A 27,778-nucleotide genomic window follows, 5' to 3' on the forward strand; every position below is an offset into this window, starting at 1 on the left:
TTTTGTATAATGTAGTTCTGATTTTTTTTCTTACCCATATTGTATATACCATGACATTTAAAACATTTTATTAGCACTGTTAGTGCAATGTACTTTTTTACCGTTATTGAAATTCAACAAGTTTTTTTTTGTTGTTGTTGTTGTTTGTTTGTTTGTTTCCAAGACGTTATCCATTAATTACTTGAAAACGTGTGTGTACTTTTTTCCCTCTAGTTGATTTTTTATTATAATTTTTTTTTTTTTTTTTTTTTTTTTTTTTACAATACAAGCTATACAATCATGTTAAATTTCAGCCCTCAAAATTACAGGTCCTAGAAAATACAATGATTTAGAATTAAGCACTGTTCGTGTATAATAATAATAAGAAGAAGAAGAAGAAGAATGTTATTAATATTATTATTATTATTGCAATTTAGCACACTTTCCCCCCAAAACCTCATTAAAGTTAACTAAAAAAATGCACAAAAAAAAAAAAATGCACAAAAAAGAGAGAAAAAAAATCATTATTAACATTATTTACTAATTGTTCCAACTCTGTATGAGTTTCTGTCTTCTATTTAGTAGAGAAAAAAAAAAAAAAAACTTGCATTTTCATTTTTTGGCTGAACTATCCCATTAATTTTTATTCCCATAAAACACAGGACCATTCCGATCACAGCTGTATAATCATGAGCCTATTAACTGAAAGAGGGCGCTATACAACAGCGAAACCTTTACCTTAAGATTGTTTGAGGTTGCCTATTATTTGTCACTGAAAATATAAACCATATAATTAATATTTTATACACTAATATTTCTAACATTAATACCACCAATACGATCTTTAGTAATAATAATAACTTTTGATCTCCATTTGATGTTATGTAGGCTGTTTACCACGAAATAGCTTACGCATAACTTTTTAATATAGAAATATAATTACTGGTCAGCGGTCACTTTTAAATGTTCTTGGAGCGTTGCACAGACGCATAAAATATATAAATGTCGTTGTGGCACAGAAGTGCAGCCAGGCCAGCGGCTCCCCGCCTCGTATTGGCGCAGACGGAGAGTGTCGGAGATGTGCTGGTGGGTGTGTGCGCGCGCGCGCGTGTTCATCACAGATCTGCGCGGAGCAAAGCTGGAGCTGCGCGTCACAACATACACAACTCTGCATGGCACCGACCTGTAATCATGAAGCCGTAAACCTGTGTTCTTGTGGACCTAGACTCATAATTCCAGGCTGAGGATACAGGTGCTTTCAGAGACGCCAAATCATATCATCAGGTGGAAGCTGTGCAAATAAAAGTGACTTGGGTTAATTCATGAAAAATGTGGATCTACGCAAGTATTATAACTTATGTGCTGCTTTTGGCAAGAGATGTAAGAGCTATGAGCAAGGTAAGATGCGTTTCATGTGTATTTCCTTTTAATTTGAACAACTCTCCACATTTTACGCACAGCTTGGAATGCTAAATGCGGTTTTGCAATACCAAAACATGATTATTAGTGTATAATTTCATTCGTTTTGGTTCGATCTCGTTTCAATAACCTAAATGACAAGTGCATTTATCATCTGATAGGCTAACTATATTCATTTATATTTAGCATTGGCTTGCCATTAGTGTGTCGCGCATGGTGTTTTTGGCAGAGTTGAAGACTGGACTTTAAATCCGCAGCCAAATAGTTAAGAGCAGACAGCATTTTCTTGATTTTGTAATAGCAATGAATGGGAGTGTCTGTTTTTGCAGAATTCGTGAGATTTTAAAATGAAGTTCATATGGGGATTGTGAAATGACGTATCCTGTAATCAGCGTCAATGACACGTGAAATTCCACGAGGTCAAATGTATAATATTAATCTGTTTTAATAAAAGATCATTATACACTTCCGTTAAAAAAGGTTGTTGTTTTTTTTTTTGTTTTTTTTTACACATTTCTTAGGCAAGTACGCATTAAACCGTTGAAAAAAGTGCACCGTTGACAGTAAATATATTTATAATGTTACAAAAATCTATTTTAAATAAATGCAGTGACTGACCTCAAAGTATGATAAAACAAACAAAAAACATATGTTTTCAGGATTGCTCTGACACTAAGCTCTGCCTGTGTCAGGAATTACATGAACAAAAATTAAATAAATAAAATATTGTAAACAGAAAAAAAAATGTTTTAAATAAACAATGTCACTTACTGTATTTTGATCAAATAAAATCAACCTTGGTGATGAAACCAATATATAAATAAAATACAATAAAACAACTTATAAACATTACATAGTGACTATACAACAGTTTATTATGGTCCTTGAATTTGATTGGTCAAATTCCTTTTCATGAGTGCTGATATTTAGTCCAACAGCAGACTTGTACATGTTCATAGCGTTCCAGAACAGAGTAGTGAGTGGTGCAACTGGACAGAAAAGCTCATAGGGGAGAATGGGGGTTTCCACACTGGGTTTCACAGACAGATCAATCAGAAGAAGTCAAACAACACTTAACAAATCAGTTTTCTCACACAACCTCACCTCTTAAAGCTGCAGGCAACATATTTTGGCACATATGTGCTGGCCTAAATGACTCCTGGCACTGCCAGAACATTCCAATCTTTAATCCTTGTGGTGGTATGGCAATAAAATTTAATTGGCATTTTAGACCCCTGACCTTACTGTAATTCCAGTCCTGCTTTTTGGGCTACCACTGTGATAACTGGCCACAATGCTAAGCAGCATGTTTTAATAGTTTACATGCACAAGACTTCATGAAACACTGTACTGAATTGTGAAGTAGCCGAACACACTGTTGATTTTTGTTCTGTCTGACCTTGTTTTGGACTCAGATGATTGAGTTTATCAAAACCTCAGCTGTGTTAACAGTGCAGCTGATACAACCAGAGACAGATGTCCTTCAATAAAGTTTTTGGACAGACAGACCTACCGTCATTTCCTCAGAAAACCATGACATTTGTTTCTAAACTGACCCTGATTGGGTGTGTGAGTGTGTTTTGGGCACAATGCCTAGTATGGTAATTGGAGTCGAGTTCTGCTGGGGTTAAAAACAATATATGTCTGCTTACACAGCTGTAGCACTTAAGAGCAGCCCTGTCAGTCCCACAGAAACTTGCCCTACCCTCTTATGGCTGGGTGTGTGTGTGTGTGTGTGAGAGAGAGAGAGAGAGAGGTCTTGACTCTGTAAATGATAGTCACCTACTCAGTAACCCTATAACTAATTGTATAATGTTGTGAATATTTTTTAATTTCTTTGTTGTTGGTTATATGTGTGAAGAGGTGAGGAGGTTAAAACAGCACAGACACCTGTTACTAATATGTGGGAGTTTTAACTGAAAACTGAGTAAAACCTAGAAATCACAAACCAATGTGACAAATTTATTTGTTATTTAGGCACTCATTTGCCATCTAGTAGAGTTGTTTTTATTATTATTATTATTATTATTATTATGTTTTTGATATAATACCTGACAGGGTGTAAAAATCAAGTAAAACACATCTTTTTTAAAACTTGAATACATGTGTGTACAGTGTTATTGTTAACTTAGAATAAATAAAAAATAAACTATAAAAAAAATTCAAAGATAAAATGAAACATAAAATCTGAAATACATAATAATAATAATAATAATAATAATAATATACATTAAAATTAATATATATATATTTAATGAAAAGACGAAACCTAAAAAAATTGTAATAGAAGTGCAAAAAAATTACTAAAACTGAAATTCAAGCTAAATCAAAATATTTGTTAAAAATCCAATAAAAGTGGCAAAAGCAGATAATGAAATTTCTAAAATTAAAATGAATACTGTCTGAAATATAAAATAATATTTAGAAAGACTATAATTGTATATTAAAATATTCTAAAAAAGCAGAGTATACAAATCTTAATCATTATTTTAATAAAAAAATAATAATAACTGAATAATTTAATGATATATTTAAATATATTAATATATATAAATAAATGCCTATATATAGATAGATAGATCGATAGATAGATAGATAGATAGATAGATAGATAGATAGATAGAAAGAAATATTTACAAATAAAAACACATTCATGATATTCACCAAATATCATGAAATATTAATTATTATAGATATTTAAAGATATTATATATATGATGGAATGATAGGGTTGATGCTTAAAGAGAATAGTAGCATAGAAAAGTCAGTCGCTGTGTTTTGTTAATTTCAAATGCTATTGGTTTTAGTTCATGGGACATAACCTCACACAATGCCAATCAAAGACTGAGGCAGTTCCGGTTTATAAAAGTGTCGTAACACTTCTACCACAAGATTTAAACCAGGAGTAACCGGGAACATCTGCGTCCCATTTAATGTGACACATCTTTTACCGAGCCATCACGGTAATGATGGCCATCACTGCTGAAGGGCTGTCATATTTTAATCCAGACCAGACAGTGAACCGCAGAATGCTGCAACAATGCCAGTCTTCTTTTATATAGACCTTTACATAAGACCTGATCTTTGAATGAACAGGAAATACACTGGGTGTGTGGTGAGCAAAATCACTTTTAGTGGCCCTTCTTTTGGCAGCTACTGTCCATCAAGCATTATAATAACTTGTGGCCTGCCACAACAGATGATGTTTGGTTAATGTTTATTTGCCAGCATGAACTATTTACAGCAGCTTTAAGTAAAACATTTGGCTTCTCGGCATTCATTTTCAAATAAATTATAATGTTAAATCATCAAATTAGTGTAATCTCTTTACATTTTTAACTCCTTTTTAGCTATAAAATGAGTTTTGATGCTTAATTCTGATTGAGAAAGCCATGTCCAAAGCCATTATACAATCTATATTAATGTCACAAACTGTCTGGCAACTATAAATAGCATCCAGTTAGATTTATGAACTATGGGTGTGTCTCAATCGTTCTCTAGTTAGTCAGTGCACTGTCCAGGGAGTCAGACATTTCTAGGTCACTACCATTTTCAGAATTGTCCCAGTTCGCTTTTTATTGAATGATGAATTGAATTCAATTTTACTGAAAGTGCACTTCAAATCTTAAAAGTATATTTAAAATTATAAATGCAGTAACATAATATTAATAAAAGGGCACTTACGTTTACACTCATGTTTCTCAACACATTTAAGTATGCTTTAAAAATGTAATAATGTGTTTTAATAATCTTTTCTCGAGTTGTAAAGAAGTAGACTTATTTTGATGCATTGACTAAAAGATAAAAACACATGTAAATACTTGATTATAATTTGAACTGTAGTGTGTTATTTGTAGGCTTGGGAATCGTTAGAAATTTTCCGGTTCCGATTCCGGTTCCGGTTCCACCTAACGGTTCCGGTTCTGATTACGGTTCCATTAAAATCATTAAACAATTATTAAGAAATAGTGGTAAGAATAAAAAATGCACAATACTCAACCACTCAATGCTCAATACTGTTTATTACTAACTGTCCACTTAACTTAAAGGTTGGCAATGTCAAAATGCAACATATATTACAGTGTAAAGATCTTCATAAGTGGGGTGGGGTATTTTATAGAAATTTTCCGGTTCTGCTTCTGGTTCCATTTAAATGAACTATTATTATGTTTGTTTTTTTTTGTTTTTTTTTTACTATTTTACCTTAGTAAAAGTAAGTACTGTAGGTAGTAAGTAATGTTGAGTAATGCTAGTCCATCAATCACCATGTGTTTCAAAGTTGTTTTTTACACTATCAATAACGTTTTGCTTTTCAAGCAGGAATAAGCTTGTTGGCCAAATAGTCCCTTGAGGGCTGAGACACTAATTTCCCTTAATTAATGAAATATAAACGGTTAAACTTATAAACATGTATACACACTTTCCATAAAGTCCCTATTTTACAAATAATAATGCAGTCAGGAGATGGTGTGAATGATGCAATGAGTGGTTTCCACATTTTTAAACATTTAAAATGCATTAAAATAAAAAATTTCTATCACTTTGTTTATCACTCTTGAAATGACCTGTACACTAAATAATCTAACCATCATACTTGCATAACAATAGCAGTCTATTTATTTAGTGGTCCAAGTTGAAGCCAGTATGTATATTAATGACAATATGGGACAAATATAATGTAATTTAGTGGCGGCAGGTGCAGCGCACTGCTGTTAGATGTACAGTCAGGCCGGTGACACACTTGCTACGTGGCGTTTCGAGACGCGCGTCTCACGCAGGCAGTCTGCAAGCTCTAACCTGTTAACATGGGAGCCGAAAACGGACACGCCACGCAGCTGAGACGCTTGCGCCACGCATCCAGTGTGTCGCTGGCCTCAGACAAAACGATGTGCACAGTTATCAAAGGCGCGAGTGCACATACAGGGTTTGGTCACGTGTTGCACAAGAACCGTTTTCGGAACCGAAACTTAGAAATTGCTCACGGGTCCGGTTCTTTTCAAAGAACAAAACCGGTTCTGAATAAGAACCGGTTTTCGGTTCCCATCCCTAGTTATTTGATATTAGATTTAAAGTTAATATATTTTAAATGTACGACACTGTAACTTTACAATTGTGCATTTGCAAATATATAGGACATACTATTTTCCCTATAAATTATGTTTTATGTTATAGATTATATTTTAGTTTACCGTAAATGCTCAGTCAACTATAACTGTATTTCAAAGGTAATAGAATTATACAAATTGCATATTAAATGTACCTAAGTCCTACTTAAGTTGATCAAAAAGCTCTCAAGTTTACGCAAGTCTTAAATTGCATACACGTATTCTTTGAAGTATTATTTGCATTGTACGCATCTCTTTAAAAGAATGCTTTAAAGTGTACTTCCTTTTCACAAGAGAATATAAACATGCTAAAGTTTTAAACATTTCTTAAAGACTTCTATCATTATTATCAGAGTGATGTAAATAAAGCTTGTTTGATTCTGTTGAACGTGAACCATCTGTTTGACTTCCTCAGCCAGAACGTCTCACATCTCTTAGCTGGGTTGAGAGAGCTGTGACACATAAACAGGCTCAGCTGGAATGTAGCTGTGTGTCCTCAAAATCCACAAGTGCTCACTAAGCTAGTTTGGGCCTAATTGACACGTCTGTCCTAATGACATGTGTCTGTCTGTGTGTGTCCTGCTGGAGAGGCTAAATGTGTCTTCAGATCTAGATCTTTTATTTTGTCTCAGTCAGTCTTTTCTGACCCTGGGAATAACCCCAAACAACTCTATATATTTGTGGTCCATTTTGCATTGAGACTGAACCTTACTAAAGACTCTCACTCACTGAATGGTGCAAATATATAGATATAATGTGTATGAAAAATCAAAGAAAGGATGCATTCAATTGTAGTAAAGTCATAATGCAAAAAAAAAAAAAAAAAAACGTTTGGAGGGAAACATATCACAGTTTCCAAAAAAAAAAAAATAATTTAACCGGGAAAATGGTTTTGAACATTGATAATAAAAATTATTGAGCAACAAATCAGTATAAAGAATGATTTCTGAAGGATCATGTGACATGAAGTCTGGAGTAATAATACTAGTAATAATAATAGTAATAAACAGGATTAAATTACATTTTAAAATATATTCAAACAGAAAGAAGTTATTTTAAATATTATTTTATAATATCGCTGTTTTTACTGATTGATTGATTGATCCATAGATTTATATTTTATACACCAATCCACAGACCTCCTCGAGGAGCCTATGGACCACAAACTGACCCTGGATTTTTTTCATGTTCAGCGGAATAATGAAGCCACACTTGATATGAACCGTGACTCTGGTGCACATCAAAGAGATGCATCTTTGTAATCTCAGAATGCTCTAGACAGTTTCACATGTTTCTTTTAGTGTGGGATCATCTTGAATACTAGCCATAAACTTGCTTTAGTGTTGTTTCAAAGCCTTAGATTAAAGGAAGAGGATGAGCCAGCCATTGACAACACCTCACTGAAAGAGAGATCAGACTCATAACCTGAACTGCTTCAGCAGGCATGAGGTTATTGGGCTAGGAGGCTTTTCGGGAAAGCAGCCAATGTTGACAACTGTTTGTGTCAAGTATTTTTGGAAAAACATCTTATCTTATCTCATGATATAGCAGCCCATTCCCTGTTTGGTCAGTTGGGAGGTACACTACATTCAGACCAAATGTTCAAGTAGCAGGTTTAGATAACTTTAGATGTTTGTTTGCATGACCTGCAACTGTTGGAACGCCATTTATAGAGTTATATCTAAATCTATATGACATCCTTCATTCAGCCCAGTTAATCTTGTGGTCCATTTGCATTCTTTCATTATGGTTAACAAGGGCCCTTATTGTCAAAGCCACTATGCTTTAGATGCTGAGTGTGTGTTTGAGTATGTTTGCAAGTATTACAGGACTTTTCAGCAAATTAACTTGCTTGAACAATGGAAGCCATTCTGGGGTAATTTCAACAGAGGATGAAATGTGTTTTTGAGAATTTGGGCAAATTACTGTCAGACTAAATCTTTTTAATGTCCCCTATCAGTCTGAGCTTACACAAAAGAACAGCAGAGCTTTATTAAATCCTTCCACTTCAAGCTGACAGTCACTCAGGTTTTGTGTGGCACCCCGTGTGTGTTATTGTGTGGTTTTCATGGAACTATGATTCAATTCTTCAGAAGGACTAGGACTTTAAGCCATGTTATTAAGATTTTCAATCCAAACAACTTCTTTAAAACATTAAAGTTTTTTGTGATTGCAGCTCATGGTTACATGTGAATATTGAAAATTTGTCATCTTATGCTGTTAATATAGCATTTATTATTTTATTCAGTTTTAAATAAAGTAAAAATGAAATACAATTCTATTTTATTGTATTACGAACAAAATAACAATGTCAACATATGATTTACCACCTTTTTTATTTTACTTAATTTAATTTACTTACCCTTTAGTGGGTATTCTGTATTATTCCATCATGCAGTGTTTTCGGTGGTGTTTTGAATCTTTTTTTTATTTATTTTTTTTTTTTTTTTGATGCCATTTTTAGCCACAGGGGGAGTTCCCTTGCATAATTTACCATTTTACTCCAGATATATTTTCATTAATTTGACAATTACTAATAAAGTACATATTTAATGTACAAGTTTTTGAAATCTATGTTCAATTTTCTTCCAGGGATTCTTATGAGACAACATAAAAATAAAAATAAAAGATCAAATGACCTCATTAGCAGCCTTTGCACATGATGACCTTATGGTTCAGGACAATCTTGCAGCACAAAACAACAAACAGATGTTTAGGAAAGCACTGTGGTGTCTTTATTTGCTATTTAGTGTTTAGAGAGTGGAAAAAACCCAAAAGGTCCCTTTACCCTGGGGAGCCTTTAGCCTCACTGTACCCGACCATGTGGCTGTTGCGAGATCAGACAAATGGATGTCTTAAAGACGGAGCGGATCTTATAATGAAGAATTTCAGAAATGCTGAAATATTTTGCTGCCTATAAAAAGTTCCACATGCGCCGTGGCTGGGCATTTATAGAGACCTCTAAATCTCAGTACAGACAGATGACAGGCCTGAGCTCTTTGGGCAAACAGTCAGAGAGCAAAAGGGCCACTGTTAGATGGAGGCGGGGCCACATGTCAATCAAATACAGTAGGACATAGTGTTTCAACTTTTATGCAGGGTCATACTGTCTTTATGTATTAATGCTTACCAGAAAGGAAATGAAATACTCTGAAGCCATCCTTGAGATTGTAGTGGTTTACTCTGCCTCATGTCATTCCAAACCAATTTCGGTCCCCATTGACTTTCAAAAACAGATGAAACATTGAGAATATCTTATTTTGTTCCACAGACTGAAGAAAGTCATAAAGTTTTACAACAACATGAGTGTGAGTAAATAATGACAGCATTATTTATATTTGGGTGTACTGTTCCTTTAAAACTAAACAGAGCTTCTGTCAATTGGTAGATCTAATTCATATTCATGAGCCAAGCAAATAATGTCTTGTAACTTTTCAGATTGTTCCTACGCTTCTGTCTTCACTAAATACTCAACAGCAGCAAATTGGTTTGGCAGTACGAGAAAAAAACAGCACATCTGTGCACCATTTACTACTACTTTCTCAATCGTATGACGTCATTGCGTATCGTCCGTTCTGTGTGTTCTGCTCCTGTGGCTCCACATAGTCTTTTCACTTTTACTGCTACTGTTCATTAAGCTGGATTTATTAGTCAGTGTCAGGTAGGTATTACGAAAGCAGCTTTTTGAAGTACATGTGGCTGACTTGTTGGAGAGCGCGGCACCATATATGGTCATCCTCCATATTCAACAACACCTGGCTCTTATGAGGCCTCATATCTGTCCAATTATTGCTTTATGGTGCAAGTACATGTTCTATAAATGATATTCACATGTAACCCACTGATGTCATGTGAGGCTCTTATTGAGAAATGAGAGATGTTCTGTCAAACTGCGAGGTGCTGCAGGATGTGGTTTAAAAACAAGTTGTTTATGAGAGAAGGCGCAAATCCACTCAGGTCCCATCACTGGGCTGAATTTATGGGAATCTCAAGCCCCAGGCTGTCTTCAAAGCCAGTGCCATGGTAAAAGTTAGCGCTAACTGACAACATATGCGTGCGTGAGAGAGAGAGAGAAAACAAAAAACTTATTTTTCTGTGTCTTCTCCAAAGGTAGTGGTCTTGATTCATAAAATGCAGATATTAGATAGATTGTTATGTGTTTTGTGTAACTTGGAACTAGAGATAAGATTTGAAATGGATGTAAAATGGCATAGATCCATCAAGTAAAAAGTATGTGTGTAAAGGTAGGGAGTTCAAATTGTGGACAGATGTTACAGGACCTGGTAAAGTTTCACTGCAGTGGGTTCCTCATGGGCCATAGTATAACGGCTGATCACTTCCAGAGCATCAGGGCTCAAGCCGACAGGCAAAGTCTGTTACGCTCTTCAACGTAAATTAGCAGCTTTTCGCTTGATCATATACTAAAGTGCAGAAAAGCTTTAAACTGATGATTTAAGAGGGACATGAAAGGATTAAACTCTTGTTTTGTTCCCAATTGCACCACATGTCATTCCACTGGCACTTGAAGGATTTAGTTTGATCTTGATGTGCAGGCTGGTTATGATAAGAATAATCCATATAATATATTATACTTCATATAACTCTATATATAATACAAATGAAATATATATATATATATATATATATATATATATATATATATATATATATATATATATATATTAATCAAAGGTGACAAGTCTCTTACATAGTTACAAAAGATTTCAAAACATCAAATAAATGTTGTTCTTTTGATATTTTTATTCATCATTAAATCCTAAATGTGAAAATTCTGGGGGGTGGGGGGATCAATTTTGTCATCACAGGAAGAAATAGCTTTTTTTTTTAAAGTGTAACAATAGGAAAACAGTTATTTTAAATTGTAATAATATTTTACAACAGTACTGTTTTTTACTGTTTTAGTTTCTTATTAAATCAATACCTTGGTGAACATAAGAATCTTATTTCAATAATTCTCTGTCAGATTTTCGGTGAGCCGGAGCCAGTCAGGATGATATCTGAGGGCTCAGACTGCCGCTGTAAGTGTGTGATGCGGCCCTTGAGCATTGAGGCTTGCTCCAGGCTCCGTGACGGAAGCTTGCGAGTGGATGATTTTTACACGGTGGAGACGGTCAGCTCAGGCTCCGACTGTAAATGTTCCTGCACGGCTCCTCCCTCCTCACTCAACCCATGTGAGAATGAATGGAGAACGGAAAAACTCAGGAAACAAGCTCCTGAACTACTTAAGGTAAAAATCAACATTTTTCTCCGATCAGATTTTTTTTTTTATGCTTTAGTGACACCGATAGAATATAAATCGAGGTCCTGAAATTTTGTATAAAAGCCCTAAAATAGGAATTTTGGATACTGCCTGAATTTGGCATATTTAAAGGATAGTTCCCCCCAAAATGATTTACACACCTTCAAGCTATCTTAGGTCTATATGACTTTCTTCTTTTAGATGAATACAATCTCATTTAAGCTATTTTAAAAAATGTTGTGGCTCCTCCAAGCTTTATAATGGCAGTTTATATTCAATAGAAGTCCAATAAAGTGTATCTATCCATCATATAAAGTGCTCCACAGGGCTTGATGTATTTGTGTAAGAAAAATATAAATATTTAAAACTTCATAAAACTTAATCTCTAGCTTCCACTGACTGACGTATGCATGTTCACGAGAGAGTGGTGTTCCAGCGGATGACGTAGGACATAGTCTCACTAGAGCCAAAGTTTTGTTTACCTGTGGAGCACTTTTTTAATGATGGATGGATGCACTTTATTGGAGTTTTCTTGGACTACTGAATATAAACAGCCATTCACTGCCATTATAAAGCCAGGAATTTTTTTTAAATATAACTCTGTGTTAATCTGAAAGTCATATACACCTGGCTTGAGGGTGAGTAAATCATTGTTTAGTTTTCATTTTTGCGTGAATTATCCCTTTTAGGTCTTAATTCTGACTTCAGACTTTTCACATTTCCTCAGATTTCCATGACTTACTTTTTAATACTTTAAGGATTTAATTTGTCATTTTATGAGATGATTAGGCCATACTTTGACATGTTGAGATTTTTTTTTTTAAGATGTTAATATTTTATTTCACCACTTTTAAGATGCTCAGAGTTGAATTAAAAGTTTTTTTTCTTAATTTGCCATTTTTAAAGATGTTTAGACTGTACTTTGAACTTTTTTGGATGTTCAGGCCTGAATTTCTACAGTGTTTATCAAAAGTTGCCAAAGTTGAGAATCTACTGAGAATAAAAATGATTTTCTCAGAATGCAAAGCATGCCACAGATGCGGTCGATTACAACAGAAAATCATTTTGCCCAACAAGAGCTAAAAAACTCTGACACAATTTTTTTGTTTATTTTTCCAAACCCAAAAAGGTCAAACTTATTTTCTTTGCTAATCAGCTGCATGCAGTAGATGCTGTCCACAGAGCCTGACCCGAAACATACACACGTCAGCTAAAGATAGAGTATCAAAGAATATCTAGTGTTCATCCTATACACTCCGATGGCAAGAAAACACTCCAATCCTCTTATCCAAAGTGAAATTCATGTGCAATATCCAAAAGCCATCCCAATTAATATTCCTTTAAGCATAAATGCAGTGTGTTTTCATATCAAATATCACACTGGCTCAAAGAATCATCCTTTATTTTCCTGTGTTTGTGTCCAGCTCCATTCCATGGTGGATCTGCTGGAAGGAACATTGTACAGTATGGATCTGATGAAAGTCCATGCCTACATGAACAAGGTGGTGACTCAGATGAACACACTAGAAGAGGTAACCATCTGACTGATCAGATCTGAATGTGAAACATCAGTTAAGCTTCAGCTGACAGAAGTATGACACTATTCTGACGATCTCTTCATAGACCATAAAGACAAACCTAACCAGGGAGAATGAGTTTGTGAGGGACAGCGTAGTAAATCTGTCCAATCAGTTGAAGCGCTACGAGAACTACTCTGACATCATGGTGAGCATCAAGAAAGAGATCTCCAGCCTGGGACTACAGCTGCTGCAGAAAGATGCAGCCTCTGACAGTAAAGCACAGGTAACACACACTCTCTCCGCCACAGTGGCACACACACAAATGTACAAAACCAGCCCTTGTAAATTAAAACTGTATGATCCCAGGGCACGGAGAGTAAAAAGTCCAAGGAGGTCATAAAACCACCCAACAAGAAACCCGCAGCTGTCAAACCTCCACCCAAACAGCCAAAAGAGAAACCCGTCAAGCCCAAGAAAGAGGCTCCTGCCAAAGCATCAAAACCTGCGAGGCCAGACCCTACCAGCAAAACCAAGCCCTTAGTGCACCAGGCGGGAGTCATCAGGGGGATCACATACTACAAAGCATCCAAGACAGACGACTCGGAGTCACATTCAGCAGGGAGAGGAGACAGAGGTATGGAGACCGTGCACATCACATCTGTATTCAATTAATGCTTTCTGAAAACCACCTCCGTGTAGAGCCAAAAGCAATTGCATTTATGGGTGATAAAATGGGTGAAACACTTCTATATTCTTGAACATCATAGAGACTTGAGGCAACTATTCAGAACACGTTAAGATGACTTTTGCCCAGTTTTTGTTCTGGAGAAGTCGACACTAGTTGCTGAAAGTCAGAGCCAATCTATAGACTTGAGTTGACAGATTACACAGCAAATCACGTAGTGTATGATGGTATGATAATGAGTCCAAGTAGAATCTAAAGCATGAGTCTGATTAGCCCTTGGCTAACTGCTAGTTGGTTAGACTCGTACTTCATTTAATGTCTTAACATAGTAAATTAAGTTACACAAAGTTTACACAACTGGCCCAAGAATACCCAAGCAAACACCAAGAACACTTTAGCAAAATACCTTAAAGCTGGAATACACTACACACATTTTTCAAATCTGACCAGATTTCTTTAAAGTTGAATTTAGGCTTTTTTTTGCCATTAATGGACAGGACAGTAGAGCACAGACAGGAAAGCATTGGGTGGAGAGAGAGGACTGGAATCCGCAAAGGGGCACAAATCTGGGCAAACGTCATGTATAGTGTATTCCAGCACTTAGCAACATGCGTTATTGTGGCAGCATTTTTTGGAAATCACTATCCCCAAAAAATAGTTTAAAATTTGTAAAAAAAAAAATATATATATAAAAAATGTATAAAGTTTTTGAGGACAGGTTGTTTGCACCTGAAGTTTTTTTGTGAGCTCAGGCTTTAAAATGTTCCAGTGCCCCTTATGAGATACAGGAGGTACAAGAGCAGAAAGTCAAGAGAAGTGTTTTATAGTTTATATTTCACGAGCCTCTCCACTAGATCTCCATATCCTCAATAAAATTCTTCTGCAATCATTTTATTTCTCAATAAAATCCTTAATTGTAAACACCAGAATAGCCCGTGGTTAGGAAAAGGTGGTTCCCTTCTCATGAATCTGGACCTGAAATCTACAGTATAGTGGACCCATAAGTTCTTCTTGGGTAATAAATGCATCTCCTGAGAGGCTATAACTTGAGTTGTTTTAGCGAAATGCTGCTCTGTATTTCTTATTTCATCAACAGTATCAGCAAGAGCTTTCCTCTGGGATGAAATCATTCCCATTGCTTTCCAGAACCAAATATAAAACAGTGACATGCGGGGAAGAGAAAATAATCATAAGTTTGCTGAGGTGTCCAAAACTATTACAGTACTGGCCCCGTGTCCTTGAATGACAGATAGCAGTGATGGAGTGTTGTAGGAATATCTGATATACTTATGTCCTGTGCTCATGTCCAGGTTTAATGTTCCAGACGCTCCCACAGTGCAGGAAGAGAAGGCTCAGATTAGGGTCTCTCCGCTGACATTGTTTTACGGAGATCTGTTGTATATGGCACGAGATGAAATGGGCTCAGTGTAGGAATGTCGAATCCAAGCGTTGCAGGCAGAGACTGGGTTACAGTGCAGGAAGTTTCTTCGAGTGCAACATCTCATTAATAATTCTTTTGATGTGAGGAATCTGAAATGCTCAGGGTGAAACTTCAGGCCAAGAATTGTAATCTGCCTTTCAAACCCTCCCCGGCTTTCTCCTTATGCTCTTTTCAGAAAACTCTGCCAAAACCCACACTGGCCACCTAACCGAGGACAAAAGAGGCTCCGAGCTAGTTTTGGAAGAGTCTGAAATAACATCAACTATACTGCCAATAACAACCACTACGCTTGCCTCTGTGACAACAACAAGCACCACACTAGCAACCACCAGTGAAATGCCCATCATGAATTCAGCCTTGTCCACAGCAGCACCAGAGAAACCAGTAGGCAGTGGAGGAATTACACACTTGCACAAAGCGGGTATGATTTATTTATTATATATATATATATATATATGCCACCAGAACAGAATAATAAAAAAAAAACAATCAATTAAATTGAAGTGCAGACTTTAAGCTTTAATTCAAGGGGTTGAACAAAAATATCAAATGCTTAGGAATTACAACCATTTTTATAAACAGTCCCCCCATTTTAAGGGGCTCAAATGTATTTGGACAAATAAATATAATCATAAGTAAAAAGTTTATATATATATATATATATATATATATATATATATATATATATATATATATAAGAGAATCCTTTGCAGGCAATGGCTGCCTTAAGTCTGGACTCATGGACTTCACTAGAGACTGGGTTTCCTCCTTTGTGATGCTTTGTCTGGCTTTTACTGGAAAAAAATCAGCTTAGCATCAGAGAAATAAATTGCAATATATTAAAATAGAAGACAGTTTTTTTAAAATTGTAATAAAGATTCCAGAGTATTACTGTTTTGCTGTATTTATGATTATGGTAAATAAATTTAGCCTTGGTGAACATTAGAGTCTTCTTTCAAAAACATTAAAAAGTCTTTCTGACCCAAACATTTAAAAGGTATTTTTATATATATGTATTTATCTGCTCAAACTGTTTATTTTTTATTTGCATATTTTTTTGTGGTATATGTGTGCCCATATTTATTTCTTTGAATAGGTAAATCTTTAGACTGTGAGGGCACATTGGCGTCAGTGGAGATGCCAGAGAAGCATCACAGCTATGGACGGAATGAAGGAGCCTGGATGAAGGACCCAGTGGCCAAAGACAACAAGATCTACGTTACAAACTATTACTACGGCAATAACCTGGTGGAGTTCCGCAACCTGGAGAATTTCAAACAAGGTAAAAGAGCAAAACAAAGAGGGGCAAATTTACTAAAGATTCCTGCCACTTTTATTGTTTTCTTGTTTACTAACCATGCACCAACCACTTTAATGCTATACTGCTAATTTAAAAAGTGCTATAATCAAACACAGCATTCGAAATTAACCTGCAAGATGGAGAATTGCACTGCAAAACTGGCATTTAGAGAATATTTTATTCATAATTTGCATAATTTATTTAGTGAAACAGGTGTTGCAGATAGCAAACAAAAAATGCTATCAGTGAACTCAGTTCATTTTTGGTCAGTTCCTCCCACTATGGAGTCTAGAATATCGCTGCATGGCCAGGATGGATTTTGTAGCTAATATAAATTATACATGCACAATGTATCAGTACAAACTGAATCATAATCAAGATCTTTTGAACATCTTCCTCAATGAAAGGTCGCTGGAGTAACCTCTACAAGCTTCCCTACAACTGGATAGGAACCGGCCATGTGGTCTACAATGGTGCCTTCTATTACAACAGAGCCTTCACCAAAAACATCATCAAATATGACTTGCGCATGCGTTTCGTGGCAGCTTGGACTCAGCTTCACGATGCTGTCTATGAGGACAACACACCCTGGAAATGGCGAGGACATTCAGACATCGATTTTGCCGTAGACGAGAGCGGTCTCTGGGTGATCTACCCAGCGTTGGATTACGACTATTCGCAACACGAAGTCATCGTCATCAGCAAGCTGGACCCAAGCGACCTGTCCATGAAGAAGGAGACGACATGGAGGACTGGGCTGAAGCGCAACTCGTACGGAAACTGCTTCATCGTGTGTGGAGTGCTGTACGCCGTTGACGTCTACAACCAGAAAGAGGGTGAGATTTCGTATGCCTACGATACGCACACGAACACAGAGGCCGCTCCACGTTTGCCGTTCACTAACGAGTATGCTTTTGCGACCCAAGTGGACTACAATCCCAAAGATAAGGTGCTGTATGCCTGGGACAATGGCCATCAGATGACCTACAATATTCACTTTGTGGGCCAGTGAAGTTCTGTCTGAAATCTGATTGCATAGAGAAATACACCATTTATGGGAGCACATTGCTTTCTTTATTGGTATGGTGATTTAGCATGAAGTGTTAAACTATGGAAGCAGAAAATAAATATTACTCAGTTTGAGTTTACATCACACAAATTAATTTTCTCTCAAAACTGTGCACGTGCGTGTGGTCAGGCATCTTTTAAAAAAAAGTCTAGAATTCTATGGAAAAAAGACAGAATTGTAAGATATAAACTCAGAATTCCAAGTAAAAGTCAAAGTTTGCTAGAAAGAAACATGGAATTCCAAGAAAGAAGTCATAAGCACAAGATGTAAACTCAAAATTCTGAGTAAAGAAAGACAGTACTGCAAAAAAAAAAAAAAAAGATTTGAAAGGTCGCATTTATCTTTTATATTTTTATTGCATGACAGAAATAAGCTTCCCTAAAAACGAGTCCACATGATTTGAGAATATATTTTTACCCTCAGCAGTTTGAGGACTTTAAGGCAATGCATGTCTCATTTTTATGTAGCTCATAATCAGGCCCCAATGTTTACCACAGTAAAAAAAAATGGTACAGTTAAGGATCATGAACAAACATAAATTGTATCCTGAACGATTTTGCACAGTGTTATGTAGTAATGTTTATTCTTACAAAATCTGCTAAATATTAGGCTCTCTCTTAATCTACATTTCATTATTTTAGCTATTCATTTTGTAAAGTATTTCATTCTCACTGTAAATAATTCCAAGAATAAGTTGTTACAATATTCCTATTATAAAACTTAAAAATATATATTAAAAAATCCTCAGATATTTAATATTATAGTCATGGTTACTTAGGATTACTCCTGGATGAGTTAACTTACAATGTTTTGTATGTTGCATTTATGTTTAAAATTTCAACATTTGTGTAAAAAAATTCCAATAAACTTACTCTTAAATCATTTGCTGTATATGGATTTGCTAATGCCAAATGCAGTGTTTTACATTCTGTAATTGACTGTTTGTAATACAATACATTAAGCAACCATAAATGGTTAAGCAACAATAAATCATTGTCACCTGACACAACTCCCCTGGCATTTTTTGTTGCAATATATGATTGAAGACATGTTTTACATAGTGGGAAAAAACTAGGTCAGAGTGTACAGTATATTTAATGTTTTTATTAGCACTTTTACCCTTGTATACACTCAAAATAATATGCTTAGGTGTGAACTAAATGTAGTATTTTCAGAACATAACAGCATGTTAATTGCAATAAAAAAAATAAAAAAACATTGAAACATTATAGTTTCAAATTATATTATATGTGCTTTACTGATAATAATTTTTTATATGTAACTCCATAATTACTTATATTGTCTTATTCTCTTTTCCTTTTGATTTTACATGTACTTTAAAGCAAAACTATTTAATCATTAGGAAAACTGTAAAACACATTCATGTGAAAGTGTACACTTAAAGGGGGGGTGAAATGCTATTTCATGCATACTGAATTTTTTACACTGTTAAAGAGTTGGATTCCCATGCTAAACATCGACAAAGTTTCAAAAATTAAGTTGTACGTTTGAAGGAGTATTTCTGTTCCAAAAATACTCCTTCCTGTTTGTCACAAGTTTCGGAAAGTTTTTTTCGAGTATGGGTCTGTGTGACGTTAGATGGAGCGGAATTTCCTTATATGGGTCCTAAGGGCACTTCTGCCGGAAGAGCGCGGGCTCCCGTATAGCAGAGCACTGAGTGAGAGCACAACAGACATTCACTGATCAGAGCGAGAACGTCGCGAAATGTCACAAAAAATTTGTGTTTTTGGTTGCCAGGGCAAGACAACCCTGCACAGATTACCCAAAAAAAAAAACAGCATTAAGGGACCATTTTTACAGAGCATCAACGGAGTTGTGCAAGTGTTTTTGTTTGTTCCCTGCATTTCGAAGATGCTTGTTTTACAAACAAGGCCCAGTTTGACGCCGGATTTGCACATCGTTTATTTCTTAAGGATAATGCAGTCCCAATGAAAAAGGGTCACGATCGTGTGTTGGAACCACATGCGGTGAGTAAAACTGCTTCAAATATCTCTGTGTTGTCAACTTAGCTATTGGCGCGTAAGCACATCAAGTAAACAACATGCGATGTTGTCATCAAACTGCACTTTTCCACATGTACAGCTTAAAAAAAAATAATAATAATAATAATAAAAAAAAAAAAAAAAGACGACAAAGTGGAACTTAGTCATTTTCCAAAACCGCTAAGCAAATATATGTTTATATATATATGTGGTATGTTTCAGTACATACCACATAGAGACGTCGTTGCTGATGCTGCTCTTGTTAAATTTCAGCCTCTGGATCTGTTTCTGGATCATAAATATACGTTGAATCTGACTGTTAGCCATGGTTTGTTTTGGATGTTTTTTCCCTCATGGTAATGTCACAGCTTCCAAACGCTCTCAACGCAAAAGCCTACTCGCGCTTGTGATTCTTTAGCTCCGCCCACACGTCACGCCTCCAGCCGGTCGTGTTTTTCTGGGAAAAATCAGTACAGACTATCTTTCTCTTATGAATATAATAAAACTAAAGACTTTTTGGAGTTATGAAGGATGCAGTACTACTCTATAGATACTCAAGATTAAAAGGATATTGAGTGAAAACGAGCATTTCACCCCCCCTTTAAGTGACCATTCTTTGCGAATACACTTTTCTGAAGTACACTACATGTGCACATTTAAGTGCACTTCTTTTAAACACTAATCAAAATAAGAAATAAACTGATAGTTCTAATTCTATCCTTATTTACTCATCATCGAATTCCAGTCCAATATGACTTCCTTTCTTCTGTGGAACACAAAAGAAAATGTTTAGAGTAAAGTCTTTTATCTACAATGAAGATCTATGGGTTCCAGTCTTGTTTTGAACCCCATTGACTTTCAGTATATGGACAAAAACAGCTGAAAAAGTGCAAAGCATTTAGAAACCCCTAGTAACTGTAAAGTCAAATGTTTAAATCCATTTATAACACTTATTCCTGTAAGCAAATCAGTGGGTGTTTATGCGCAAATCGCATGCAGATTTCTGCTCTGCCAGATCTGAGGTCCCATTCATTCTGTCTAGGCAGGAAAGAGGAAACCCAGATCAAATGTTTTAATGAGGTCATTGTTGCATTTGGGAGGTCTGGGTGTGGTGATGATTGACTGACACGACAGGGTGTGTGGATGCACTCAGGAGAGGTATGGTATATTGTTGGAGGAACAGGGCGGAGGTTCAGCTTTAATGCGTGGAGGGTTCGCATGTGAATTAACCCACAAGACACTTCATCATGAGCCAAAGTCTTGCACAGCAGATTCTGAAGCCAACACCAGTACTCCATCAATGATGCACAAATAAACCACATCTATCTGCTCAAATGCACCATGGGATAAGGATTTGTTTTCTGTGCAAGCCACGCTAGGATATTTGCACTTCTTTGTTAATATGGGCATGAAGATATCAAGACCTCACTCGTAACCCTAATAAAAGCTGCAGGTTGTCATATTTGGTGCAAGATGTCATTAATATGATTAAACTGAGAAGACAAATGAGCCGTGACGGGTTAGTATTGTGCAGCTCCAGTGTCCCAGACCCCCTAAAGTTCCTCTTGGCTTTCCTTTGTGTGTAAGAGAGTCTATTCAACCTTTCCAACACACACCCTAATCCAAACTACCACACTGGGACTTAAGAGTCATCTATTCCTTCAAAAACATTAGATAAACAGATTCTGAAGCCACCGAACACTTAGTCCCAGAGGTACAACAACTAAATGTCAAAATGATCGACAACTTTTCTGGCTGTTCACTCAAAAAGGGGATTTCCATTCCTGCCCACCAGAGCCTCTGACCTACAGGCATAACTGGATTTTGCTTATTTCATTGGAGCTTAATGAGGTTATTTTCCACAGCAGTCCTTAATTCAGTGCTCTCTGAATGCGGTTACGGCATTACAAAACAACATCTGAAGCCTGACCACAAGCGGATTGACACTAATTATGACAATAGCACTGCAAGAAGCCCCCAGAAGTCCTTCACTTGCGCAAGATTCTCAGCAAATAAGCGCTGATTTGGCAATTGCATTTGCAATTGTCTGGCAGCGACTCGGATCATATTTTATGCATTACAATACTGAGAACTTGTAAGGCTTGATTACTCTATGGAAACCCATCAAAACAAAACAAGAAGAAGTGTGAGTTAGTTAATTAGTCATAATAATCATGTACTAAACAACTCTCACAGAGCACTGAAAAAAAAAAAAAAAAAAATATATATATATATATATATATATAATCTGAATCTTTCTAGTGAAGTGGCTCATACTGAATGATTCCCTTTCTCAAAAGTAACCAGTGTTGGGAAGGTTACTTTGGAAATGTAATAAGTTACCAAATTTTAAATGTAATAAGTAGCATAACTATTTCAATTGATTTATTAAAGTATAATGTAACTGATTAAATTTGATTACTTTTCTAATATTTTAACTGTTAATAATTTTCAAGCATTTAAAGCAGTCACGTTATCCATAGGGTAGTGTTCAAGACTGATTACAGTCAGACTTTCAAACCCTTCATTGCTTAAATTAAGATGGTCATTTAATTTTAAATCAAATATTTGCATAGATATAAGAAACACTGGCATCTTAGGAAAATGTTTAGATTTTTTTTTTGTTTAAATTTAGTGAAAATGTATCTATTATTTTAAAATGTTCCTATTATTATTATTATTGAAACAAATGAAATAGGTTCATATAAAATAATAAATTCTGTCATTGCAAACTTGAAAAAAAAAACACGGCTCCATTTATGTAGCTGTTAGTGCTGTTTTATATATGAATCTATAAAAACTTTAAAAACCTAGTCTAACTCAAGACACCATTTCAAAATAGATTCTGTAATACTGATTAAAATCTATGATCAAAAAAGAGTGAGTGAGACTCTTTCAGTAATCGATGGCAAGTATTTGGTGTGTCCTGTTGTGTGTGCATTTGCTAACAGGATGTGAGGGGTACTGTATGTACTGTCTAATCAGCAGAGAAGTAGCCCTCGTGACTTACACACACACACACACACACACACACACACACACATACAGACAGACTGAACGGGCACTGTAGGAAGCCATTGTAAACAACACAATGCAGTCTTTAGAACGGCTGGAGTCAAATGTGAAGTCAGTGGAATTCAGAAGTCCCACTCATGATGTCAGATAAATCTGTGAATACTGTCATACTTCACTTTTTCATCACTGCCTGAAACAAAAAGCAGAGATATTGATGAAGAAGCTGTTCCTTACTCTGAACCTGACAAAAAGTATGACTTTTCAGAAAATATCTGGTAATCATAGCTTGGTTGTTCAGATATAAAGTGCACTGTATTTTAGTGGACCTTGGTATAACACTCATCGACCACAGTGCTGAGTTTCAGCTGCAACGGGAAGCTGAATTAATGTCGTTTGTCTTCATTTAGAGTACATGTGATCCATGGGAAGAGTGTTTAGAGAGAGAATAATGACTTGTGTTGTGACATTAAAAGCTCAACATTTTCAGACTGTGAGGTAAACTACAGTCGCAAGGGCTAACTATATGTTCAGTCTCAAACTGAGAGGAAACAGAAATGACAAGAAGGGTCAAATACAGGAAGCTGAACACATACATCTTTATACGCTGAGCCTCAAGGGACACATTTGCCACAAAGCAGTATTAAAACACTTAATAAATCTATGCTAGAGAAAGCAATATAAATCTTTTCCCATGGTACAAATGTGTTGATATGAATTTTTATACCAAGGTCAGACGGTCAAAACGTTTTTTTTTTTTTTTTGGTAAAATACATTTTTAACTATAAAAGTGAGACAATCGTGGTGAAAAAGATTGGTAGTTTAGCATACTAAAAGAGTATTACAAATATAAAGAATTAAGTTTGAATTAAATGTAGCGGAATGGCACAGAGACTTGGACCATAACTCCATGCACATATATGGACATTGTGAATTATCTTGTTTTTGGTGTAAGTTACTACAGAATGCAGGAGTTTAAAAGCCACAAGTCTTTGGAAAGTTACGAGGCTTTCTGCTGTGGCTGAGTGCAAGACTTGGCCATCATCTTGGCCATCTACAGACCCTCCGCTGACACGCCATGGTTTTGCCCTTCTTTGTGCTGAATAGTGTTTTTAATTTTTTGTATGTTTTTTGTTCTTTTGCACTAATAACAGTATTTTTATTTTATTATTATTATTACTTATGTTGTCCATGTTTACATGCTGGAAATATTTATACTTTAAATGCACACGTTCTTTTGAACCGTTAACACTTCCAAGGGATCACACACACATACATATATATATATATATATATATATATATATATAATTTTCAGTTCTCAATAAATATTGTTAAGCCATATCAAGTTGTTTCAAGCATTTATTTCAAAGAAATTAAAAAGTAATGAACAAGGCCCTCAAACAACACTTTTGCACATGTTCGTTAAGGCACAGCAAACGGTGACAATCTTATCTAAAGACATTAGGTTTTCACCCTCACATTTGACAAGCAAGTGCACAGGTACAGTAGAGTGTAAAATTTTGAATTTGTTGTGCACAACACTAATCACCCTCTCAACGTGAATTCTGAGATGTGCTATAGCCCTAGTCTCCTCCACATCTTTCACCTCCAGCTCTGCATGACCGTTTGAGACTGTAGGTGTTTTCACTTCAGCACACATCATGCCCACACTTTCTCTTATATTAAAGCCCCTATTTGCCAGCACAATGTCACCTGGTAACAGTTGGTCCAGGAAACCACTTTGCTCAGTTATATGCTTGTCACTTGTGCGCCCACCCCACCCTTTCGATATGAAGGAAATGACACCCTGGGGCATGATCACAATTAGGTATTTCATGGTGTATGCTTGTTTGTGTTGAGAGAAAGTCTGTGCCCTTGCCAATTCATTTGAGGGTTTCTCGATGAACACCTCAAAGCAGTCCACAATGGCAGCCACATTTTCCCCAAATGACTCCACAAACTGGTGTGGCATACTGGTAAATAAGCATTCCCTGCTTGGCCAGTGCACCAATGGACACAGCTGTGCGTACATCACTCCAAGAGTATGGTGAAAGGCATCGGCGACTGTTGTCTCATGTACTCTAAACAGATAGCTGAGGAGCTGTATTGGAAGGTCTAGTCTGAGGCGCATTAAAGTCAATAGGATAAGCTGGAAGGGTGAGAGCGTCTTCATCCTACTTTGAGACAGATATGGAGTGAGGTTGACTAAGAGTGTCTGGAACAACGCAAAGTTTGGAAGCCCCGTGTAATACTTCACTGTGTTATCATCACCATTCAGAAAGTTCTCATTTATCCGGTACTCATCAAGCTCCTGCTTAAGCGCTCTGTTTTCTTCCAAAAGATTTTTAATGACATCTCTTCTACATATGCAGAGTCCACATTCCATGTCCCGAGCTGCCGGTGGCGATGGCGGCTGCTGGTCCTGGGCTGGGGATGGCAATTGCTGCTGGTACTGGGCTGGCGATGGCGACCGCTGGTACTGGTCTGGCGATGGTGACTGCTGGTCCTGGTCTGGCGATAGCGGCCGCTGGTACTGGTCTGGCGATGGCGACTGCTGGCACTGGTCTGGCGATAGCGGCCGCTGGTACTGGTCTGGCGATGGCGGCCGCTGGTACTGGTCTGGCGATGGCGGCCGCTGGTACTGGTCTGGCGATGGCGACTGCTGGCACTGGTCTGGCGATAGCGGCCGCTGGTACTGGCCTGGCGATGGCGACTGCTGGTACTGGGCTGGCGGTAGCGACTGTTGGTGGTCCTGGGCTGGCAGTGGTGACTGCTGGTCCTGGACTGGCAGTGGCGGCCGCTCCAGATGCTGGGTCCTGCGCTTTACTTGCCGCTGATATCTCGCTACATTTGTTTCTTTAACATCATTGTGGCCTAACAGCAGGGATGGTGTCCAGTCAGGGTGGTTCTCCAACATCTGATATGATGGTTTACCTACAACAGAATAATTAGATTATGAAAAATCTATGTAATCAATGTTTTAAACTGGCAACAAGGTAGCACAGTGTCATGAACAGAATCTCAACTATTTTTTAAGGGGCGGTCACACTGCACTTTTCTCTCCATTGGCTTCCATTCATATGCATGCGAATGCGTCAGACCGGAAACGCAAGCTCATGGGAAGAATTTCGAATTTCACTGCGTTCCAAAGTTCAAGTTTGGTGAACTCTGACCTGCGAATTCGCCTCACGTGAAGATGTGGGACCAGTAGAAGATCGATACGTCACTGCGTGACCTCTCTGTACAGAAATTTAAAAAAATGAAGCAAGTAATATATAACTTTATCTGTAGCCGGCGTCCTATTTTATAGAATACATATTTAAAAGATTATAAAAATAAAATAAAAAAGAAGCTGCATAGTTCGTAGTGCCAGTGGAAACAGGAACAGATGGTACATTTGAATGAGGACGTTTTATATTTTTTTATTGCTTAGGGAGTATATATTAATATAGAGATTGCAATATAATAAGATGCTTTCGACGCCTTCGCAAAAGACACAGTACAAGGCAAGCACATATTAATCCATGTTGTGATAACTGTGGAGAGACCGTTTTATCTGGCTCCCGCCCATTCGCATCAGCGTCCGAAATAATTTCGCACGTTTAAAGTCTAGTGTGACCGCCCCTTTAGTCATCTCATATAATGGTTTACCTACAACAGAATAATTGGATTATGAAAAAAATCTATGTAATCAATGCTTTACACTGGCAAACCCATTGCAGAACACATGCAAAACAAGACAAAAAAAAGGTTTGGAACCACTGGTGTAGAGAACGCAAGGACAGACAGACGCACAACAGCGACCATATTATACCAACAAGGTAGCATAATGTCATGAGCAGAATCTCAACTACTTTTTAGTTAACATTCATGGTTGGCCATTGAGCATTTACGAAGAGGCAACAGTTTGTTAGATAGTTACGTTAGCTAGGCGACAACTTAAGGTGCACTTCAGGGTTTGCAACAACATTAGGTAACCTACACTTCGTAGCTTTCAGAGACAACAACAAAGACATTTGTTTAGAGAACGTACCCGAGTGAAAATGCAGAGAACACACTCTCATCGACTGGGGAACGAAATCGAAAGTAAAGTCCTTTCTTCTTATTGCAGCTAACCAAGCAATCCGGCGTCTCCTCGTCAGGTCAGACATTTGCTTTCCCTGATGCTGTATCCATTTAGGTAACCTAAAAAACTGTATTCCGTTGTTCCTATGTTTTCCATATCTATCGTGTGAAGTACTGGAGCACTTGTTAACGCAGCAGTGACTTCCAGGCATGGTGAAGCAGTGCGGATTTGCGAGAACCTCCTCTAATACCGAGTTCACAACACACGTAAACAAACACGTTCTGCCGTCGGACTCCTGCCAACATGGCGGAGAGGGTGAGGAATGAGAATCCCGCGAGATACAGTGATATCGAGGGGAGGGGCTCTGTACCATGACGACAACTTGTGAAGCATTCGTATTTTGAGAGTTCCCTATCATAGGTCACTTCGATGCTGCGGTGACGTCACCACGTATGGGAACACCTCCGGTGTGACGAATGTCTGAAGCCCTATACCATCCCGCCAATCCTATTGGCCAAATGGCGCATAGCACCACCCTACGCATGCGCACGCATGATATACCTGGGTGCAGCGCGCCATTTCGCTCAGATTTCAGCTTCTACTCAGAGTAGGCTCTGACCGGCATAAGCGGTTCTCTCCCTCCGAGCGGACAGGAGAAACGCGCTTCCCCTTTCTCAGTGTGCTATTATGTGGCTATCCACGCGGTGGATAAACTACCCTTCTCACGGACCTCCACCAAGAGGTTTCGAGGTCCTGGAAGCAGCCTTATCAGCGCATATCACGAACGGCGCGGGTTTTTGCCACGATTAAGTGACATGGCGGACTGCTATTATATAGCGATGCCGTTTGACTACCTCTCTAGCCGAACGGATCGCGCCAAACTCCGCCGCGACCTAGTCTCGTCTAGACGTATCGAG

The 27,778-nt window shown here is 37.1% G+C and overlaps 2 protein-coding genes across 2 annotated transcripts; one reads left to right on the forward strand and one right to left on the reverse strand.

Annotated features, from left to right (window-relative positions):
- Nucleotides 1-1,008: 1,008 nt before the first annotated feature.
- On the forward strand, nt 1,009-18,781 carry LOC127963237 (olfactomedin-like protein 2A). Its single transcript, XM_052563013.1, has 8 exons — nt 1,009-1,377; nt 11,488-11,751; nt 13,188-13,295; nt 13,387-13,566; nt 13,650-13,917; nt 15,585-15,830; nt 16,506-16,691; nt 17,117-18,781. Exons 1-8 carry the CDS (start codon nt 1,309-1,311, stop codon nt 17,719-17,721), a joined length of 1,926 nt encoding a protein of 641 aa, XP_052418973.1. The 5' UTR covers nt 1,009-1,308; the 3' UTR covers nt 17,722-18,781.
- A 5,355-nt stretch (nt 18,782-24,136) lies between these two features.
- On the reverse strand, nt 24,137-27,188 carry LOC127962932 (uncharacterized). The gene is made up of 2 exons (XM_052562544.1): nt 26,829-27,188; nt 24,137-25,729 (listed from the first exon to the last, which is right to left on the reverse strand). Exons 1-2 carry the CDS (start codon nt 27,070-27,072, stop codon nt 24,192-24,194), a joined length of 1,782 nt encoding a protein of 593 aa, XP_052418504.1. The 5' UTR covers nt 27,073-27,188; the 3' UTR covers nt 24,137-24,191.
- Nucleotides 27,189-27,778: the final 590 nt, after the last annotated feature.

The sequence above is a fragment of the Carassius gibelio genome, chromosome B8 (assembly GCF_023724105.1).
Source record: "Carassius gibelio isolate Cgi1373 ecotype wild population from Czech Republic chromosome B8, carGib1.2-hapl.c, whole genome shotgun sequence".
In the NCBI taxonomy this organism is placed as follows: domain Eukaryota; kingdom Metazoa; phylum Chordata; class Actinopteri; order Cypriniformes; family Cyprinidae; genus Carassius; species Carassius gibelio.

Coding starts and splice junctions, on each gene's coding strand:
- LOC127963237 (XM_052563013.1), top strand. CDS start 1,309: ATGTGGATCTACGCAAGTATTATAACTTATGTGCTGCTTTTGGCAAGA. Junction 15,831..16,505: donor TACACACTTGCACAAAGCGG/GTATGATTTATT, acceptor TTCTTTGAATAG/GTAAATCTTTAGACTGTGAG. Junction 16,692..17,116: donor CCTGGAGAATTTCAAACAAG/GTAAAAGAGCAA, acceptor CCTCAATGAAAG/GTCGCTGGAGTAACCTCTAC.
- LOC127962932 (XM_052562544.1), bottom strand. CDS start 27,072: ATGCCTGGAAGTCACTGCTGCGTTAACAAGTGCTCCAGTACTTCACAC. Junction 25,730..26,828: donor TTCTCTGCATTTTCACTCGG/GTACGTTCTCTA, acceptor ATTCTGTTGTAG/GTAAACCATCATATCAGATG.